Source organism: Aphelocoma coerulescens, chromosome 1A (genome assembly GCF_041296385.1).
Source record: "Aphelocoma coerulescens isolate FSJ_1873_10779 chromosome 1A, UR_Acoe_1.0, whole genome shotgun sequence".
Lineage (NCBI taxonomy): Eukaryota > Metazoa > Chordata > Aves > Passeriformes > Corvidae > Aphelocoma > Aphelocoma coerulescens.
Genome location: NC_091014.1, coordinates 60,679,780 through 60,701,313, shown reverse-complemented (window position 1 = coordinate 60,701,313; position 21,534 = coordinate 60,679,780). Strand labels below are relative to the sequence as shown.

Genomic DNA, 21,534 nt, shown 5'->3' with positions numbered 1-21,534 from the left:
AGCCTGGTGAGGTCAGGATCAAGGGAAATGGGATGAACTTGCACCTGGGGGTTGAACTGTGGCAGGGTGGGGGGGCTCTCCAGGTCCAGTGACTGTCAGGGCAGGTCGCTGCTGCAGCAGCTCCATCTTTGCAAGCTCGGTGCTTCACTGGTTCGAAATGTTACGGTCTCTGTGATGAAGGTAATTTCTGTTCTGGGACTGTTGGGTCTAGTGTGAAACAAGTGAAGTAAGGTATGACAGATTATGTGGTTTTGGAACTAGGAAACAATAGTAACAATAGTAACATAATTATGTTTTTTTGATGGATGCTTTAATACATTGGTGCGGACATTCATTTTTGTTTAGAGCACATCATGGGATCTGGAGGAGGGGTCTGGATTTGCCCTGATTTCACCACAGTTATTTGGCCTTAAGGCAGAAATGTAAAGAGAGATGCAAAAATTACTAAGGATAATAGCTTTGGGGATGTTGCAAGGAATTATTTTGCAAACTATTTGTGGCATGGAATCACAAACACACATGCTTTCCTGGCAGTAAACAACATGTGAGTGCTTTCTGTGCTTCTGGAACTCCCTGGCCTGCAAAAGACCTGCACTCAGGAATGTAATAGCTGTCCACAGCCAAGGGATGGGCTTGAAATGACCATGCAATAAAAATAGCCATGCAAAAGATAGGGCTCCACGTGACACTGCACTGAAAGGTCCTACTACAGGTTTGCCGTCCCCACCCTTTCCTCGATGATCTGTGGCAGGAAATAGTCTGAATTTGTAAGCCAAGCTCATCAGGTTCTGAAAATAAAAGTATTCACCTACTTCATGTTGTCTGATCCTTTCCCTTCTTCTCCTTTCTTTCGGGTTCCCGTGCACTTTGCAGTGCAGGTACATCGACTGTAGGCTAGTTAGACTCCGAATGTGGTACAACTACAACTCAGTCCTAATATTGTCAAAGTTTTCTCCATCTTACTAAATTGTAAGTCATGCTTCAATCCTGCCCTTTATTTAACCTTACCATTGGCAGCTTTGCAGTTTGGGATGCTGGTACCTCATGAGCTACGCAAAGCCCATCCAGCAACTGTTTGGGAACCCATTCCTATCTGTATTCGGACTTGCTGCTGAATCCTATAGTCTTGTTACCTTGCTAAGTGTGAGCCCTGCTTTTGGGTTATTTCCCAGTTTGTCTCTTGGGCAGTCCTGTGTGCTGTTGAGAAAGGTATCTTTGTTTCCATTGCATACTCCCCATGTTGTCGGTAGAGTCCTGGACTGCAGCTTCACTGCTGTGTTTACAGAAACACAGTTAGTTTCTGTTTCTGCTAACAGTTTCTGTTAGCAGAAAAAATCACTTGATGGCCATGTTTCAGGTTCCTGTAAGAGGAAGACTGCAGCAGACCTCCCTTACGAAGTGCTTTAGGAGCCCCGAGGTGGGAAGTACTCTGTGGAGCTGGGCACTGCTGTGAACCTGCACAGTGCCATTGCCCGTGTGGCTGGGATGGGAGCTGCCATCTGGGCTGAGCTCCTGCTTCTCTGTAGCACCCAGCATCTCTCTGAAACTATGGTGGTGGTGCACTGCAGGTGTTGGAGAACAACCCCTGGAAGCAGCACCTTTCCCAGTGGCTGTGAAGGTGTAATGTGATGCTGACTGTGGCTCAGACTGAGGACTGCTGCTGAGGCAGAAATTCCCAACTGCTGGGACAGGATTTGACATAAATGCCAAGACATTGATGTTTGCATTTTTTGTTTTCTGGACCCATTCATGATTCTGTAGAAAGAGTCTGTTCTTGAATACATGAAGGTGTAGGGAAATTACTTTGAAAATGGCCTCGTGCTAAAGCAAATAAATAATATTTACATCAAATAATTAATTCCAAGGGAAGGATAAAATTGAGGAAAGGCAAAATAACAAAGTAAAAACTCTGCAGGCTTTTGAGGCATTTCTTGATGGAAAGAGAGGGATTATTATTGAGATTAGGTTTTCAGAGGTTTTAAAGTAGGGTTCAATAACTGTAAAGGCTGGATTGTTTGGCACCAGCATCTCTGTAGTTCTAAATGTCTGCTTGCAGTTAATGTAGGTGCAACAAATATTTATGTGCAAAAGAGTTAATGGAAAAAAAACAGTGCATGTACAACAAGAAATCTGTTACAGCAAAGTGCAAGCATAATTGAGTGATTTAAATATGTAGGTAACCACTTCTGAAAAATGGGAGAACTCCAAAACAACCATGAAGGGGTTCTGAATGATCACCAGATCTGACGTTGTCTCTGGATTTGCCCCATACGTCTGTACTTCTCTCAGTGTTCTGTAAGGCACCTGTACTGTGCCAGAGACAACACAGTGGTGCTAATCAGTACATACAACAGAGGCAGGTTTTTTCCTCAGTGAAAGGAAGAATTCTTGTCCCTCTCCATGCTTAGGAAGCTTAAGCAATAGCAATGTGTCCAGCTCTCCAAGAGGGCAGAGAAACCATGCCAAGAAGCACACACAGAGCTCCTCGAATGTGGAACATTTTCCTTTTTCTGACTTCCACCATATTGTGTGTTTGCCTGCAAGGTCACCTCTGACAGTGGGATTTGGTTCTTAGTTTTTCTTAACTCATAGCATTCTCACTGGGAAGTTGCTTGAACCTCTCTGTACAGACCAGGAAAGCCTCTAAATCTCTGGCCAGAGTGTGGGCAGGTGCAATGATCTCTGTACCTCCAGCCTGCCTGCTTTTAAGTGTGGGATTCAGCTGGGGTTCAAGGTGTGCCAGTGTTAGGGAAGGGCTGTGCTTCTGGCTCGGTTTATTGATTGTCCTCAAGTGTTATTCGAGAGCCTTCTGCTCCCTGTTTTCATTAGGGAGAGCTGCCTGGACTAAGATAGGTTTTAAGTCTAACACTAAATCAGGTGCTAGATAACCTGAAGAGTTTTAGATAAGCTAATGAAATTTGTTGAGCAATAGAAATTTAAATTCCTTGTAAAAATTACAAGTAGAATAAGCAACTATTAAGTACAGCTGAAAGCACAGAATTTCCAGCTCAGAGGGACATCATTGGAGGAATTAACACAACCCTTGAATTAAGGTAAATAATTACTGAATTGATTTAAATTTATTCAGGTGTAAGACTTCAGTCCAAATTTGGCTTGTGCAAATGCCACAGTAATTATTAATGGAGAGCCGTAGAAGGGCTGAGGGCTGGAGATGACCGTGTGTCAGTTCATGGAAGGGCAGCAGGGAAGATCTGCCAGCACATCTCAGCTATTCTGGGCTGGGCACTAGAAGGGACAGGCTGGCCCTGATGTAGAAGTGCAAGATCCAGACAGGTTCTCTTGCCTTTTGGTGGTCTCCGTCACCTGCTCCTGCAGTCACTCTCCTGCCTCAGCTTCACAATTTGTAAACCAGAATTAATAGCAGTCACCACTGGGATTGTTTAGAGACTTCCCCCTGTTAAAATGCCTTTCATTTCCACACTGCTCCAGTAGTGCTCAGTATTACTGTTATTACATGGTGCTTTCTTAGCTTGCTGTTCAGAAAAGCAGCTGCCTTCTGTGGCTGGTGGAAGCTACCATTATGCTGGGTGGTATTATGTATGCGACTGTACTTTTGGCATCTGAGTCTATCATTTAGATTAATTTGGAAATTGTGTAGTGACTTGAGGAAAACTGCTGTTGAATTAAAGTTTGTTAGCCCAGAAAATATAATTAGTCCAAAACCCCCAGTAATTGTGTAATAAATGCAATACTGGATGGTTTTGCATATAAACCAGACACTTGAAATATAACTTTTGGTACATTTTCCCTTTCCTTTTTTTTTTTCCCCCCCAGCATGGGGTACTGCATCCTTTTTGTCCACGGTCTAAAAAAGCTGTCTACGTGGCTAAATAAATGGAGAATTACTGTTCTGACCCTCTTTGCTTTGCTGCTGCTGCTCTTCTCTTGGAAGACCGTGAAACAGAATGAAATCTGGCTGTCACGAGAATCCCTGTTCAGGTAGGAGTGACCACAAGAGAATACTTGCATTTTTATGTTGTTGAAAATAAGTTTGTTACATGGAATTTCTTTAGAAAAAGTTGTGCTATTGATGCATTGATCTAATTAACATTTTTATTATCATAAAATAACACTTACTTTCTGCTGTCTGATACCTGGGCAAAAACTGGTGTCAGCACTTTATATGCTTATGTACAAACTTTGGCTCTGACAAGCACATTTTTAAGACATGCTGTTTTTAAATAACTTCGATTCTGTAGATCTAATGATAGTGTAATGCTTTTGCTTCTAAAGACATAGCAAAATTTTTTTGCAACACTCCAGAATGCCATAGTAACGCTACTGAATATATTGAAATTTCTTTAGCAGTGTTCTAATGACAAAAATAAAATGCCACGAAGTGCCAAACTTAATGTACCATATTTCATTTTATTTGATTACTCTTTGCCAAACAGCTCTCTTAACAACCTCATTTATGTATTTTCTTGCATTGAAACAGTCTGTTTCATTTTGTGTTTTGCTAGAAAATGTATTGCATTTGCCTCCAGCTGCTTTCAGCAGTTGTCTAATTGTGAAGTAATTGCAGAAACGCAGGTGATCTGCACACGGGTTGATCTTTATTTCCTAACTTATTGGCCAGAGCAAAGTTTAATTTATGCAGCACTAAAAGTAGGAAATTTTTTTTTGTGTGTACCCTTTGGTCTTCAGGAAACACTACTGCAGTGGTTGGAGCTCTCTTAGTGGGGCTGGTTTTGAAAAAAATCTGGAATTGGGGTTTCTTCCCCCTGCATGATTCACGGAATATTCTGAGTTGGAAGGGACCCACAAGGATCATTGCATCCAGCTCTTAAGTGAATGGCCCGAAAAGGGATGGGGATCAGACCCACAGCCTTGGCACTATTCGAACTCGGCTCTGACCAGCTGAGCCAATCTCAGTTCTCTGCCTGTCTCCCTCAAGCACTGTTTGCTGTTCAAACAACAGCAGCCATGGTGACTGGCCTGGACTCACACAGCAATCCACTTCCTCCAGTCCAAACCTGGCCACTTGGAGGAAAGTAGCAGGATTTCCAAGTTGGACAACTCCCTTACTGAAGGGGAGGTGGCAATAGGACAATTCCATTTGCAGACTTTCAGGCATTCATACAGTGTTGTGTTGTGCACAGCTGTGGTTACCCATGTTTAAAAACCATGAAGTCAAACTCTAGCAGATGACAGGAGGATATTTCCTTCTACGAAGGAGCGTTCTTGGGACAATATGGAGTGCTATGGGGTCTCTTGCAGAAGAGAGAGATAAGGTTATGTCTGCTTAGTTGGATACAAATGGAGTTCTGTCCTTCCAGCCTCCATTCAAAGCAGGGTGACTATTTACTGTGAGCTCCAGTTCCGAGGCTGTGGCACTGCTGCAGTGCAGCTGTGAGCTGGAGCTAATACACCTTTACCTCAAGGGAGGGAAGTGGAGTAGCTCAGGGCAGTACTCAGGGCTCAGTGCCTTGGGCTGAGCTGTTTCCCTCTTCAGCTCAGGAGTTTTGGGGACAGTACCAGGAGAGAGGTCTGCCCCAGGCTTTTGAGGGGATGGCAGAACTCTGTGTTCCTGCTGGTCACCTCATATTGTGTGCTGCCCCTGAGAGCAATCAGCAGCAGCTGCCGAAAAAAGCACCGTAAGAACAGGGCCAGCAACAATAATGCTTCTCTCCAGTTCTTTCCCAGCTTGCAGTAATCTGCAGTTTAAAGACTTCCTGAGTCAGGAGTTACTTGCTATTTTTGCTTTTAACAGCCACTGATGGACTTTTCTTCCATAATGTCTCTGACTGCTTTTTTCAAACCTATTTATAGTTTTGGCTTCTACAGCATCCTGTGCGCTGGGCTCCATCGTTAAATTACAGAGCGTGCACACTAAGATTTCCCTCTGTGTGCTCTGAGCCTTCTGCCTGATTATCTGGTTTGGTGTCCCCTACTTCTGGTGTGCTGAATGAGTAGGGAGTAACCATCAGCTTGTCATTTAGAATAAAGGCACTTCCATGCCTTGAACCCCCATGCCTTCACCTAAGGCTGTCTCTTTTTCCTGCTGAAGTCGGCTGGTTTTGTACTCCCCTCAGATGGAAGCTGTTCTGCATTTCTGATTCCTCTAGTCAGTCTTCTCTGGATACTTTCATACTCTAATCCATCCTTTTGAGAAAGAGGCCAGAATTACCTTTCAAGAGGTATGTGCAGCACAGTAACATAGGACTGCTTTCTGGATTTGGTTCTCTTCTCCTACTAATTCCTAATCTTCTGCTTGCCTTTTATGACCGACCTCTCCTAAGCAGTGAGTGATAATTTCACAGCACTCCCAATGCAAATTACAAGACACCTACTGTGATTGGAAATAACTGGGTTTTAGACATCAATCTGTGTGGAGATTTATGCAGATTTAGGGAGTGTGTGTACACACTCTCTGTTGCTTGTGTCTGTACCAACACTGCGTTTGTTGTGCCATCTTCTTGACCAGTCTTCAATACTGTGAGATCCTTCTGCAACAAAGTGTAGTCAGCTTTAATTCCTGCAGTGTGATTCACATTGGTAGCATCAGCAAACGTGTCCCCTCCCCGTTTGCTCCCCTTTCAAGATCCTTTGTGAACACCTGAAGTAGCTCAGGTGCCATTGCATGTCTCCTGGGAACCCTGCTTGCACTCTTCTCCAGCTGTAAAAACTGTTCAAATATTAATGCTCTTTGCTTGCTGTCTTTCAACTGAGTACTGATTCATGAAAGGATTTTCCCCTCTTACTCCATGACACCTTGAAGAAATTGGAAGTCTTCAGTGAGGGATTTTATCAAAAAAACCCCCTTTGAACATTTAAGTGCTCAACATTGGTGTAAGTGATTTTGGTTGCCTGGGCTATATTTGGATATTTGTAAAAGCTTTCCATAGTTTCAATAACATGTATTTTAACATGTATAGACCTTTTGAATCTATAAAAACACAACAGAGCTTCCCAAATAACTTCTTTCTGCAATATACAAGGCAAATTCTTTGTTGGACTGTAGTTATCTAGAAGTGTGCCAGAATAAGGCTTTATTATGGTTTTCCCCAAATTACCTGAAGTGAAAATCAGACTTTCTGGTCTGTTTCCCCCTCAAGATCCCTTCCCTGGAGCCATATGAAGTCATGTTCATCAACTTCCATTCCCGTAGTGCCAGTCTCATTTGAATTATAAGCTACCTACCGCAGCTAATAGCTGTATGTTTGGTTTCCTTTGGATGTATTCTACCAAACCCAATGGATTCATAACTGTTCTGGGTGCTGATTTATTTTAAAGCCTCTGTTACTGCCACTTCAGTCAGAGACAGTGCTTCGGTCTTGCCCCTGTGAGGAAAAGCTCCTGTGTGGCAACTCCTTCAGTTTCCCCGCAGTGAGCACTGGTGCAGAGAATCCATTTAGCTTTTCTGCTGTGGTCTTTTCTTCTTCAAGCACTACTTTTAGACCTCCATCATCTATTTGCCTTAGGGGATCTTTGGCAGGTTTCCTCTGTCTGATGTACTCCATTATTAGCTTTGATAGCTTTAGCAAGTTTTTCTTTAAATCTCTTTTGGTCTGCCTAATTATGGTTTATGTTTAACTGGCTGACGTTTATGCTCTTTTCTTTTTTCCTTCTGTAGCTGTTCCTTTTTAGAGTGGCTTTCATTTCTCATAGCTGTCTTCACTGTGCTGTTTACCCTTATTGGCCTTTTTGTTGTCCTTTTAAGATCTTCTTTGATAGGTGTTACACATCTCTCACAAGTCTGTAACGTGGTAGGACCCTTCTTGTTGATGGGAAGAAAATGCAAAAGAATAATATAGCAAGAAGATAAAGTCATCCCAGGAGTGAGAGATCTCCTCTTTGGGGCAGGAGGATGCTGATGAGGAGAGGAGGGAGAAGTGGATGGAGGTATGTGAAACAACAATAAATTTTAATGGACAGAACGGGAGGAGGATACAGAGCAAATCTATAGATGAGGGAAAGGAGACATAAATCAACCTGCTTGGTAGTCTCTGTGTGTGTTGAATTTTTTTAAGAAGTATATGCTGGGAGAATCTTTACTCACAATCCTAGTTCTTCATTCCTCTTTCTCCAGTTGCTGCTTTAATTAATTACTGCTTCTTCCCTCCTTTTCGGTTTTTTTTTTCCTTTCACCTCTACTTTTTGTTCCTTCATTTGCTTGGATGTGTTTCTGCAGGGTTGATCTTTCTTGATTCCCTTGGCTGAGGCTTAGTCTGTTAAATATGCTTTTTCTATGCTGGTCCAGGAGATGTTTGTATAGTCAGAGTGTTCCTAGATTTGTGCTTGTGCCCCATTCTGTCCCTTTCTCAAGACTTACCCTATTTTGACGTTGTGTGGCAGCACGGTTGCCGTCTCTGGGTCACTGTTGCCACTCAGTCTTCAGCCCAGGGACCAAGTTTTCTGGATGCAGAAATCCTGCCAGGCCCTGGCTGAACCAGCAGTGTCGGGGAGGATGCTGCTCTCTGAAGAAAGGAGGCATCTCCACACAGATGCACAAGCATGTGTGCAAGGACTACATGAGAAGCAAATAAACCACAAGTATAAGACATGGCCAAATATGTAGAGAGATATTTGAGGCATATTATTCCAAGACATCTCTAGAAGCCCCAAGCAGTTTGTCTTACTGTGTTGGCAGGTGATCAGGGAGGACTGACTTGTTAATTATTTAAGGAACTGCCCTCTGGAGTGAATGCACAGGCCAGAAGGTCAGATTTGAACTGCGGTCAGTGTTAATGTCCGAAGCCAGGGAGAGGGAGGGGAGAGCTGTGGGCTGACCTCTGCATCCGCTGTACTGACCTTTCCAAGGCTTGTCAAGCTGCCGCGTTTCCTGTTGCTCCTGGAAAGCGTCCGCACGCGCTGCCCACGTTTGTGACAGTGCCTGGAAACACAGTAGTAACCAGAAAAGGAACTGTACAAAAAATGATGCCTTCTTAGCAGCTCTCCTTCCCAAGCCAGGTCTGCTGACTTCAGGAATTTGCAAAAACTGCTTCAGCCCCAAATGTGTGGCACGTACTGCTGTGTTAGTTTGTTAATTCTGAAAGCTGGCTCAGCTGAGGAGAGCAAGTCCCATTGCATTTCAGGCATGTTCTATAGGACAGTTTAATATGGCCCAACACAGATATCTGTGAAATCAGTATGAGGGTAGGAGGCCAAGGGAAGTGGATGTTTGTGTCATCCAGAGAATAATTTGCTGTAGAGAACCTTTGTTGATGATAATGATTCCCAAAGCAGAGGAGACAGCATCAGTTTCCCACGGTTCCTGCAGAGGCAGGACTGGTCTCATATTCTTCTGAACTGAGCACTTTTCATATGGATATCACAGAAAATCAGTGAAGCCTCAGCCCTGCACCCAGTCACCCTGTAGAGCAGAACATGCACTTGGGAAAACAAGAGGGGGTATCACAGGGCATTTTTCCCAACTGAAGTGGAATTTGGATGATGCTGGTATTTGAGGTTGGAAAATACCAGCGGTATTTTATTTCTCTGATTTATGGCGAATAGGCTTTTTGGTTTTCCATGGGGAGGAAGCGTTACATCAAAAGGTTTGCCTATTGTTTGTTTTCCATTTATGTCGCTTACTGCTGTTGTAGAGGTCAGAAGGGAAGGAAGTCCTTTGGAGAAGTGACGTCCAGGGTCAGTGGGCTAATTTCTGGCTGGAGCCAGATCGGTGCTGTAGGTTTTCAGAAGGGCGCGTGTCTGCTGGGCTGGGGAATAGGGAAATGGGAGAGTTTGGAAAAGCACACTGGAAAGTTATATTGAAATTGTGAGAGACTGGGAGCTTGTGGGAAGCACAAATGGAAAAACATTGTGTTCTGCTTTGTTATTTATACTCCACCCTTTCCTTCTTGGCTTTCACTGTGGACATCATTGTTTCCTCTGTCAACGAGCAAACAGCGTTCTTGACTGGTCAAGGATCAGTTAGCCAGGAGTGTTTGCCTAAACGCTCCCAAAAATTCTCCTCTGCATCCAGTGCTGTGTTTGCTGCTGCCTCTCCCAGCGCAGAGGCTCCAAGCAGCCTCAGTCATTGCTATGTGCATTTACAAAATGAAACATCCCCCTCCCTGCCCGTGTGAGGAGAATAAATAGGTCAGTGTGAACAGTGTGATGCATAAGAGAGCATCTTAAGAACCCAGACCCATTTCTGCCTTTCCTGTGTCACCCCCACCACCAGCAGAAGCACACAGATGCAAGAAGCTTTACTAGTGATGCTTTAATAAATGGGACCAGCAGAATTAGTGATAAATTCTACTTAAAGGAAAACAGTTCAGAATTAAAGCATTTAAACATATGCATCTTGCTGTTAAGACTGTATCTCATTGGAACTGAAGTGCTCGTGCATGTGTAATGTACTCCTCGCTGTTAGCTCAGTCTGCTCTGTTTCAGCAGAGGCTGTAGCAGAGCAGCTCCTCGCACATAGCTCTGGGAGAGCAGCAGTTTTGAGTGCCACGTCTCTGCCTGTAACACTGATGCTGATGTAATGAAACCCTCTCTGTATAAGAATTAATATTCCAGTAATGCCCAGAGGTTGTAAGTGTGTAGTTAATAGCTCCCAAGGCCAATGGAAATTAACACAGCCATAGCAGTCACACATTACTTGCTGCTGGTGCAGTATATCTTTGTGAAAACTAATACAGAAAATCATTCTCTTAAGAATAGCATCAATTAACTGATTTAATTCAGCGATTAGTCACAAAATGTCTTATTCCTGTAGTGCTCCCAGTAAGTAATTTGGAAATACCTGATGATTAGGAAGCCAAATGCAAGGTGTACTTTTAATTTTAGTAGGCAAACCGTGTCTCTGTTGAGCTGAACTGTGCAAGGCAGTTGTGGGTGAAGCTTTGGAAGCTCTCACAAGTAGGTGTCAGCGATGCTGGATGCCACTGGCTGCAGATAACCAAAAGGACACCACATTTGCCACTGCAATTCCTCAGTGCTGTTTTGCAACGAAATCCCCCTGAAAGGGTTTTTGCAGCTCTGGGTGCGTTCTTCCCCTGCAAGAGAATGTGCACCCCGCTGCAGGGGCTGTGTGTGAGCCTGTCTCATGATTAACTTCCATGCTCACCGAAGTTAAACAGGAGAGACAGACAAGGCAAAGCAACAATTGGAAATTCTCTAATCCTTGGTTTTCCTACCTGAGGTAGCAGGGTTAGAGATGCTGGGAGTAGAAAAGAGAGCAGCTGGCAGGAATCTGCTTGTGAGCAAGAAACAGGACTTTGTCTGCTTTTCCGTGAACGGATTCATCCATCCTTATTTCCCGTTACCTCAGAGAGCCCCTATTTATGTGCTGGAAAGAATTCCCCCATTAAACAGAATGCTGACTTCTCTGGATCCTTGCAGAGGAAATGTTTCCATGGTGTACGTGCTCCTGTGATTTCTTTCTCTCTTTAACCTTGAAACAGCATTTCTTCTGGCTGTGCAAGGTGTACCTTGCTTTCTGTGCTCTCAATTAAGCAAATAGGCATATGCTTGCTTTGCACCCTCATTATTAATTCCAAATGTTGAGTTCAGTCTACACATAGCAGGGGAGACGAAGGGGAGGGATGGGGTGGCTGTGCTGCCAGATATCCTCAGTCATGTTTTAGAATGCCAGAGCATTATTTTGCCACCTAAGGGTGAGAGTCCCATTAGCCCTCACCTCCTGGCCATACTCTGCTCAGCCTTAAGCAGTGCACGTGCTGGTACTTGGAGTATGCCAGGCATCCCATCTAGTGCTGATGCACATGGAAAAGCTACCCTCTTTCTGGTATCTGCAGTGCCAGGTTTAAATCAAGATTTTCATAAGGTGCTTCATGACACTCAAGTTTAAGCAAGGACTCTGTTTTTAGTAAGTACTACATGCTTTCCCTCTAAATATTAGCCATTTTGGTTTTGGTCTTTCAATTTAGTAATTCAGATTTTAAAATACAAGAGCATCTGGCCACAGGGAGTGTTGCAGTGTTGGTGCTGGAAGTGCCTGCAGTGACAGTGACCAGGATGAGTTGAATTGCTGCCACACATTTATGTCTGCCTGGGGCACTTGGCACATGGGACAAGCTCAGAGTTATAATATGAGTTGTGTTGGCACAAATGCACAGGAGGTGATGAGGTGCTCGAATTACGAGCAAGCTTTTCAGGAGAAGGGAGTGCAAGAAGAAGGTGGACCTAGGGGAAGATGGGGTAACCTGGCTGCTAATTGTGTCCTGCCTCTGTTCCTCTTTACAGCTCAGGAGTGAAGACCCTGCCCCACAACGCCAAGGTGCACTACAACTATGCCAATTTTCTGAAAGACCAGGGCCGTAATATTGAAGCAATCTACCACTACAAAACTGCTCTCAAGTAAGTCCCTTGGGGACCTGGTGGGGCTCATGCTGTTAACCCATCTCCTTCCTGACAGGCATGGGGCAAGTTGGCTGCTCCTCATCCCTGGCTCCTGGGAGCAGCTTGGCTTTCAGAGCCTGGGAAAGTTCCCTGGCTCCGTGTTTGTGTGTCATGAAAAGAGGTAGCCTGGCTTCCCTCCAGCTCCACATGTGTGTGTGTGTGTGTGTGTGTGTGCACTTCAGTATATGAGATAGAAATGTTGCCACAGCTACACGTTGAGCGATGAGGTGTCATTTACACAGCTGAATGTATGTTGGTAAGCAGGAGGTAGTTGTCCTAAATGTGTTTTCAGGTTCCTGGGCCATTTATCTTAGTAAATTGTTAATGGTGCATGCCTGGAAAATGTCAGTGTGGTAGCCATCTGAAGTGCAGTAACAATAATGGTACTTACTGCTTGTATTGAGGCTTCTGCCCACAGAGCTTTGCATGAATGCTAAATTAATTGATCCTGAAAATGCTCCTTTGCAGTAGCAGGGCAAATATCATTGCTGAGGTTCTGTACAGGGGGAAGCCGAAGCAGGAGGATGAATTGCCTTGCCTATAGATGAATGGTTAATCAGGCCCCAGGGCTGGGCTGTGATATAGGACATGTCCTGTGGTATGTGTGAAAGACCCTTCCTTCACACACAGCTTCCCTCCACTTGCTGCTCCTGCCAGTGCTGTTCATGCAGCTCAGCTGCTCCCCAGGCAGTGCTCAGGGCACCAAACAGGTCACCCCAGTTCCCCAAACCTCTCCCCTCTGGTTCTTGGGACTTGGAAGAAAGCCCCTCTGGGAAATAAATGCAAGGAACAGGGCTGGGGGGATGGCATGGTGGCAAGGGAAAGCAAGCACGGAGTGTGCAGATAGTGTTTCCAGGAGTAGAAGCATGTTTGCGAAGGACAGACAAGGTGAAGAGTGGCTCTGATGGACAGCAAGGGCAAAGCTCAGCTCCATAGGGCATGTCAGGAGGTGGAAGAAATGTTCTTTCCTGACATGTGTTGTGACAGAAAACTCCAGAAATTACATGTATGTTTTGTCTTTTGGCCAGCTGAAGGGTTATGATAAAAGCTCTCCAAAGGCTCCTAACCCACCCAGGCTGACCTGTGAGGACAGGAGTTCATTGTCACTGAGGAGGGATTGAACCTGGGTGAAGGTGATTTTTAGCTTTTTTGAGCAACATCCTGTTCTGTTTGACCATGCTGGGCATTTAGGAAGTCATTTAGAAAAACCTCCTATGTTTCCAGCAATGGAAAATCTAGCACAACCACCAGTAAACTGTACTGAAGGTTAATTACATTGGCTGCTGAAAATGTCCTCCCTTATTTTTAGACTGATTTGTTTAACACCAGCTTCCAGTCATTGAATTTGTTTACACCTTTTAATGCCACACTGAAGATCCCATTACCAAAAGTCCATTTTCCATAGAGTGATCAACTCCTGCCTTAACCTGCTGCTTGATAGGTGCTGTTTTTTCAGCATTACAAGGTTTTGCAGTCCTCCAGTTGTTCCTGTATCTAGTCTCTGAAATTTCTCCAATTTATTAGAAAAGCCCATTGCAAGTTAAAAAGAAGAGGGACTGACAAAAATTATCCAAGCCCTGAGGTGGAGTGCACAGAGTAATGTAACTGCTCCTACCAGCATTGCCTCTGCTTGTGTAAATGGGATTTGTGGACAAAAGATCTTCTCTAACTCAGCAGCACGCATTTATTGTAATTATAATGCTGTTTTCTGCTCTGCAGTATTTCAATTATGAAAGAGTCTGTTTTAAGAACTGGTTGCAAACATTTTCTCAGCTGTATTACATAGCGCTGTTTATACTGATGGTGTTGTTTATAGAGCATCTAAAGCCTTGTTGGGGCTTGGAGCCCCACAGAACCAACTGTGCTCTTCTCTAGATGCTTGGTCTCTCGTGGCGCTGGTACTAGTGCCCGCTTGCTTCAGTAATTTCAGGATTAACTGGCAGTTTGGAAAAGCGACACTCACCTTGCACATTGTCTTTCTGACCCAAAGGTGCAGGCCAGGAGTTGGAAGTCTCCATCACTGGGAAGCTGCACTACTTGTTCCCGTCACATTGTATTCTCTGCACTTATATTTTCCTTATTTTTACTTCTTCCCACCTCTGTTACAAGGAAATTATTTGGGGTCTGTGTAATAAGCAATAGAACAGTGTAAGTAAAAAGTGTAGTGTGTTCCCTTGTTGAAGAGTACATTCTGTAATGTCTGTGTTTTCCCCTCAGACAGACAGACAGACCCTTTCTGCAATGCCAGGGGCTGTGTGTGGGCCCTGCAGCTGCTGCTGAGTGCCTACATTTGATGGCTGTGTTGAAGCAGTGGAGAAGCTGCTGGGTGTGGGACAGGCAGCCTCAGGCGGATACAGTGGCAGACCCTACACAGGTATCACAAAAAACAGCTGTTTATCCATCCTTACAGACACCAGCTCCTCACAGACTGCTCTGATTGTAGACCAATCTCCACAATTAGAGAGAAGGAGGTAGTAGCTGTAATATCCTGAGCAAATTTTGATGGTTCAGGATATTTTTGGCCACTGGCTTGACCTGGAAAGATGAATTACCACTCTGTAAATTTCCATACCAGGGAGTAGGCAGACCAGCAGCTGAGGTATTCACACAACAAGCTTTCATGATTTCCCACAGGTACCCCTCACTGAGCGCCTGATCTCCCAGCAAGTGTGGGTGGATCCATCCCTCCCCATGTTACAGAAAACCCAAGCTACTCAGGAAGCTTCACAATCCAATGGCAGCACAGCCAAGAGTACAGAAAATAAAAATATTATTTCTGCCTAGTGCTCAGTGAGCAGATCAATAGGGAATTAATAAGGAAATGGAGTCGATAAGGACACGGCTTGCTGCCTGGAAGCTCCTGGGGGACAGGAAAGGGAGAGCTGCAGTGCCTCAGCGGGTGATGGCTCATCCACTATTCCAGCTTTGTGCCAAATGACAGTGCAGGTCTGCTTGATCTCTGGTGAATGAGTTTAATTGTTCAGTAAACAAAAGTGATGTTGTCAGTCTGCACTGTGCTGCTTGAACTGCGAGCAATTGCCGTTCCACCAACTCCACCAGCGTAAGGTTGTGCTTCCATGCGCTCCTGCTCTGCCAGAAGTGCTGGCTGCCATGGGTCTGCTTGGCAAAGCAACACATTGCTCCTGTGAAGCTGTAGCTGTGGGAAAAGATGTTGAAGTGCACACAAGTCACCTAGTGAAATCCTAGCAATTGGTACTAAATCCTGGAAAAGTGATCCCCAATGCTTTAACTGCTCCCTTTCCTGCTTTCAGACACAGGTGGGATTCTCTGTTGGCAAATGTTGGTGCACCTTTGTTAGCTTCAGGGCAGAAAAGTGCTGGAGGAGCATAATGCGTTTTCTCTGACAGTGAAACTGCAGGGGAGGTTTCCAAGGCAAACTTGGCAATCAGTCCCAACAACCACCTGTTGGTGCCATTGCAGGTGGCCCATCAGATAACTCATTCCTCAGCCCAGCCCAGAGGCCAGTGACACAACACCCTGACCTAGCCAGGCTTGGGTAATCAGTGCAATCTAATTATGCTCTCCAAGAGTGAGGGAAGTGAAAACTGAAATGAAGTGCACAAATGGAGGACGACGTTGGAATTGGAGATGGGGAGAATGAAAAGAACAAAAATTCTTTGTATGTAGGAAAAGCTCTTCCTATATGTAGTTTGTAAAAGGGGAATGGAAATGGAGCCCTTCAGAGATGCCAGATGAGTTACCCGTAAAGCAGGCCCGACAAACAGCTGGCATTCAGCAATTGTAGAGTGGGTTATAAACCTTTCACCTTACCTGCAGTAAAACAAGAAAAACACACCACTGGATTAGACTGCTTCACTGGTTTGCCTGACATATGGTAGTGACCCCAGGAGATCCTGGGGTTTTTTGGGGTTTTTTCCTGCAGAAAGTAAAGGCTGGAAATACTCCACCTGAGATGTGAATTGACCACGACTAGTCTGAAAGATGGCCTTAACATTCCTGCTGCTTCTGCTGCAGGTTTGTGGCTGTTGTTAGGAATTCTGGAGAACCTCTGCTCCTGGAGATCTGTGCTGATCTTACCTGAAATGTATCTCACCACCTGTTTCCCATTTGTGAATGAGAATATGAGGGGGTGCAACCTCACTCAAATATGAAGAACAACTCTGATGTGCTAATGAAGATGTTTTTGCTGTTGCTGATAGTTACCAAGCTTTCGTCCTGTTTCTCCCCAGCTTGTGTGCTTGATGTTACTGTTGAGACTGTTTTATTGCTCCTCAGGAAAGCACATGGGCTGACGTGCAGAGAGAGAAAAACGGCAGAGCGTTAAAACCCATTCGGTGAACATTTGTTATCAATTAAATCAATCTCCTTTTAACAGTGGAGGGAAGAAAAATGATTTGTCTTCCCTCCTACAATTGCACTCATTCAACGTTTTAATTCCCAAAACGGTTCTGTCTTACCATCCCTCTCCATGTTTGCTGCCAGGGCAGTGTTTCCCATGGAGGGCAGATCGATGTGAGCATCAGTGGGTGGGGCTGAAGGAGGTTGCTGGGTTCCTGGCTGGATAAACACACTAAATAAATCCTTGGGTGGACAAACACACTAATAATAGTTCTGGGCTATCCAAGCTACGTTTCTGTGTCTGAAAAAAGGTCATCATCTAAAAATTCATGTTTGCCTTCTGGATGTTAAAACATGCCTGACAGCACAGAGTCCTGCAGGAGGCGCCCACCTCGTGTAATGTGATACTGTGAATTTATGTACGTAAATGCACTGGTGTGTGTACCTGAGAGTGCACACATTTCTGCAGCGTTACCTCCATGTGTGTACATGTCCATCAGCAGGTTCCTAGCCACAAATTCCTTGTAGGCTTTCCCTGCCAAATGCTGCTGACCAAACAGAGCGGGAAGGGGACCAGCCTGCCACGCAGAAACCTTCATTCCCCCTTGTGGCGTCTTCTGGAGGAGGGAGCCTCTGGACAGCAAGTAAGATGGGCTGCCTTTCTTTGCAGTTCAGGGAGCTGTTCTGCTGTTCAGCCTTCAGAGAGAGGAGAGAGTGGGTCAGGAGGCAGAGAAACCAGTATGAAAACACGTGGTGCTGTAATTTGTGTGGTCTAGCTCCTGCAGAGCTTGCAAATAATACATCTTAGGGCATTGCTTACAGCATGGGAACTGGGAATGCTGGTTTGAGGCATCAGTAAGGGTCATGAAATCATAGTTATGTATCCTTAGTACTCAAACATAGGCTAGATGGAGAAGGGAAAACAGTGTAAGTAGCTTGTCTGTATCCCTCATTTGAGAGAACAAAATTGGTTCATAGCATCATGAAAATGGGTAGAAAAGAAAAAAAGCAAGGCTGTTCTTTCAACTCACTACATTTTAGAAATAAAGCCCTAATGCTGTAAGGGAGACTCGGGTTTCTTCTTAAGCTTTCTCACACACCTTCCTGCTGGGGTTTTATATATCTTAAATCAACGGTATCTGGAGTTGTTTAAATTCAGTTAAATTGCACTCTCCATGCAGTAAAAAAATTGTATTCTTCCAGCCCTTTATGTGTGTGTGTCAGTGTATTTGCCTTGAAAATGCCTCTCAGCATGGACTGCAGGTGGCCTTGGATACCATCTGTGATTTATTTCTGGGAAGAATTAAAATACCAGCACCATTTGTTAGCCTGTTTTTACAGTGAGTAAAAAATGTGCAGTGCTGCTTTGCTGTGGCTGCCGTGGCTGCATTTGCTCCCGAAACTGTGAGTGCCCTTCTGACATTCTGATATTACTTAGATCAGGCCCTTGGATCAAGCCTGAAACATCTTCATAGAGATTTCATGTAATACTCTGTGTTAGTGGATGTTACGGGCTGGAGGTGGATCATGTCCACGTGGTTGGGAGTAACTTTGTGTGGTGGTCTGATTTGAGCTTTGACAATAGGCTTAAGGAGTATTGTGTAGGTATGTGGTGGCTGTCCTGAAGCTGGATGGAATTGCTGAGTATTTTAATGGTAATTGATGGCTGAAAGGGCTGCCTGATAATTTGAATCAGAGACTTCATGGCCTTTACAACACGTTGCATGGGATGGTGGCCAAGTTACTTCAGCCAGTGTGATTTATTTTTGAACCTGTTCTCTATATAAAGTTCTAATCCCTGCCTGTTTTGAGGGGTGCTCCCCCTCTGCTGAGGTTTTCTGCTTTTTAGTGAAAAAATAACAATCAATCAAGGCACAGGCTTTTATTTACTTAAAAATTGAACTGGTATTAAGTGCAACTATGAGCCCCGATGCAGAGACAGTATGTGTGCATTTAGAGCTGTAGAAGCTGGGTGTGCCTGCTGGGATGGACAGATGGATGTGTAACTCAGCCCTGGACACTGGTGGTTACAGGTGGGGTCCCTTCCTGTACCATGGTGTCTGCTGTGGGTACAGGTCCTTCAATGCTGCCCTTCAGAGACTTGCTGGCTTTTCAAATACATCTTCTTAGGGAAAATCCCCCATCAGCTCTGAGGATGACAACTCCATAGCCTTTCTCAGATACTGCATCAAAGCTCTGCCTACTTATGTATTGGGGACTGATAATATGGGGAAAGAAAAATGCTTTCCAGATGAAAAGGTGTTTTCTTATTGGGACAAGGCATCTATTTTGATTTTTATGTGGGTTATGCAGAGAGAAACTTACGGCTGTATTTTGCACATGTTCAAGTCTACCTTTCACTTTTGGCTAATGATAACCTCAAATGCAAGGGTTAGTTACTCATTCCCACAGCCACTGCTTTTTTCTTAGTCTGCTGTCCTTGTTTTTATGAAAACTGTACAGTATGGGGCTGTACAGCTTCCCCTGGCACCTGGGAGCCTCGGGAGATGGCAGGCGTGATTTCACCCCCATCTGCTTCAGTGAGAGCGTGTTGGTATTTTATCCCCTCATGTCACGTTTGATTGAAGGGCTCATCTGATGGTCTCTTGTTTGCTGTGGGGTCCCTCAAGATTCTTTGGGCTCTGTGGAGGTGCCTGCATTGTTCACACTGTCTATAAGTCAGGCATGTTGTGAGTTATTAGTCCTTTGCCAGGCTTTGGGAGTGTTGAGGTTTCTGGGATTTTCAGGACTTACGTGGATCCTGCATAAATTCTTTATGTGAGAGAATAAGCAGACAGCCCCATTTGATAACCTCATGTTGCCTCCACACTTCAGGGAACATGCAAGTTAAGCAGGAAGGATTTTATTTATTTATATTTAGCTGTGATATTGTTTGACTTAAACTTTGTTTGACTCAGCTCTAACTCTCAGGCTTCTATGCCTGCCCAAGTTTGAAAATGTAATGAAAATTTATAAATTATAATATTGTTTAGTGTGCTACAGATTGGTTATTTGAATGGCATGCTTTCAGATATTGTTGTGGGTTGGGGTTATTTTTCCTTAATGGATGTCAGACTCAAAGAATTCACAAGGTTTCAAGGTTTTTGTCAATTTACAGATTAAATCTATTGAGAGTCTCTCTTTTTTTTTTTTTTCTTTTCTTCATTTCTGTCCTGGAGAGGTTTCCCTCAATATCAGGGTACTCTGCCCTTCAGCCTTGGAGGCTCACCCTGCTGAGAGGGTTTGCTGGTGGCAGGGCGCCTGTGGGCTGCTGTTCCTGCCTGCTGGGCTGATGGGCAGGAGGAGAAGCCATAAAGCCAGGACCTTACTTCCTTCCACTGATCCCTGGCTGTGATTCAGCACTTGCTATTTATACCCAGTCAGCCTCTAGAGATCCCAGGTTAGATCAAGATCCTGCTGTAGATGCTGCTGATCAGGCATGACCCCGCGCTGACTTTGTGAGCAGGACCTCCCTCAGGAGCTGAGCTGGCCCATGTGACAGCAATGAGGATCCTCATGGGACCCACAGCGCTGCTCAGGGATGCTCTTTGAGCCCCCAGCACCAGACTGGGATGGGATCACTCCCTGTCTTACTCCTGGTGTTTTGTCAGGACCCCCTCGCAGCTGAGTGCATGGAAAAGAGCGTGATGTAATAGCCAGCTCCAGGCTGTGCTGTGTACAGCCAGGAGTCTTGCTGCTTTGTCACGCTTTCACTGAAGAAGATTATGCCTGAGGCTTTCAAAGGAACCTAAAAGCATTAGATCTCTCACTTGCCTGACTTTCAGCAGGATTTCTAGGTGCTTTTTTAAATACAAAAACCCCAGCCTGCCACAACCTTCTGCCAAGCTGAAGGGGGTTACCTTTGAGGAAATATTGATGCAACTACTGGAACACTTCAAGAGACAACCAGCTGCTGGATCACCTCTCCTTCTATGAAAGAAATTCAAATGTTGGAAGTTGAAAACCTTTTTGAGGAAGACATAGGATCTACCTTCATGACCTACACATCATGTAGAGCCACTCTTGGAACAAGGTGCCACACTGTCATGAGGCCATGACCCGAATTGTTGCCAGTGCAGGATTGTTCCCCAAAGGATGACTGGTCTCAGAATTACATCAAATCGTGCTTTAATTCAGCCTGACATAGAGCTTTATTGAGAACTCACATAAATACATGAAAATGAGTGTGATGTAATATTAAAATTGGAAAATTGGCTTGAAATGGTATACTGGAGTAAATACAAAATGGGCAGTATTAAAACTTGGCACAGATGGAAACATTATTCATATAACATTCTTACTTTCGTTGGCAAAACAATGCCAATAATTACAGTATATATTGGAATGGGGCAAAACATGCCTTAAAAGCAGGTTGCCATGCTGCCAGCAAGTAATTGGGCCTGGGTAATTAAGGCCTGAGTCCGTGTGTCTAATGTGGCTGCAGGGAGCCCCACGGATGCTGAGCTTTGTGGTAGGGTTGGACAGGCAACAGGAGAGCCAAGAGTGGCTGTCAGGGAAGTGTCCTGTTGTATGGAGGAGGAGTGGTGAGAGGTCTGACCCAGGGCTCTTCAAGCTCTCCTCTTGCCACAGAGAGGTGACACAGCCTGTTTTGTCAGGGCAGCACAGGGGGCTGAGTTATCACAGCTGCCTCAAAGGTGGTGGGATCCCTGTGAGTGCTGAGTTTAAATGCATTATTTAATCAAAAGATGCATTAACAAAAAACAGGCACACTAGATCTCCCCAGCTGAATAATTTATTTTTTTATTATTTTACATTTATTATTGTATTATTTATTTATAGAAGAAAATAGTATGCTTGGAGCTCCTTTGAATATTATGGAGATAATGCAGGCAGATTTTTCTTTCTGCTGCTGCCATG

At 44.5% G+C, this 21,534-nt stretch overlaps 1 protein-coding gene across 2 annotated transcripts in view; it reads left to right on the top strand.

Annotated features, from left to right (window-relative positions):
* TMTC1 (transmembrane O-mannosyltransferase targeting cadherins 1) overlaps nt 1-21,534 on the top strand; it is a 138,645-nt gene that overhangs the window by 87,430 nt on the left and 29,681 nt on the right. The window contains exons 10-11 of one of the 2 annotated variants that reach the window (XM_069003061.1): nt 3,796-3,960; nt 12,181-12,294. In XM_069003061.1, coding sequence (XP_068859162.1) covers nt 3,796-3,960; nt 12,181-12,294 — 279 coding nt within the window. The remainder of the gene's footprint in view (nt 1-3,795; nt 3,961-12,180; nt 12,295-21,534) is intronic. The other variant, XM_069003062.1, reaches the window with a different exon arrangement.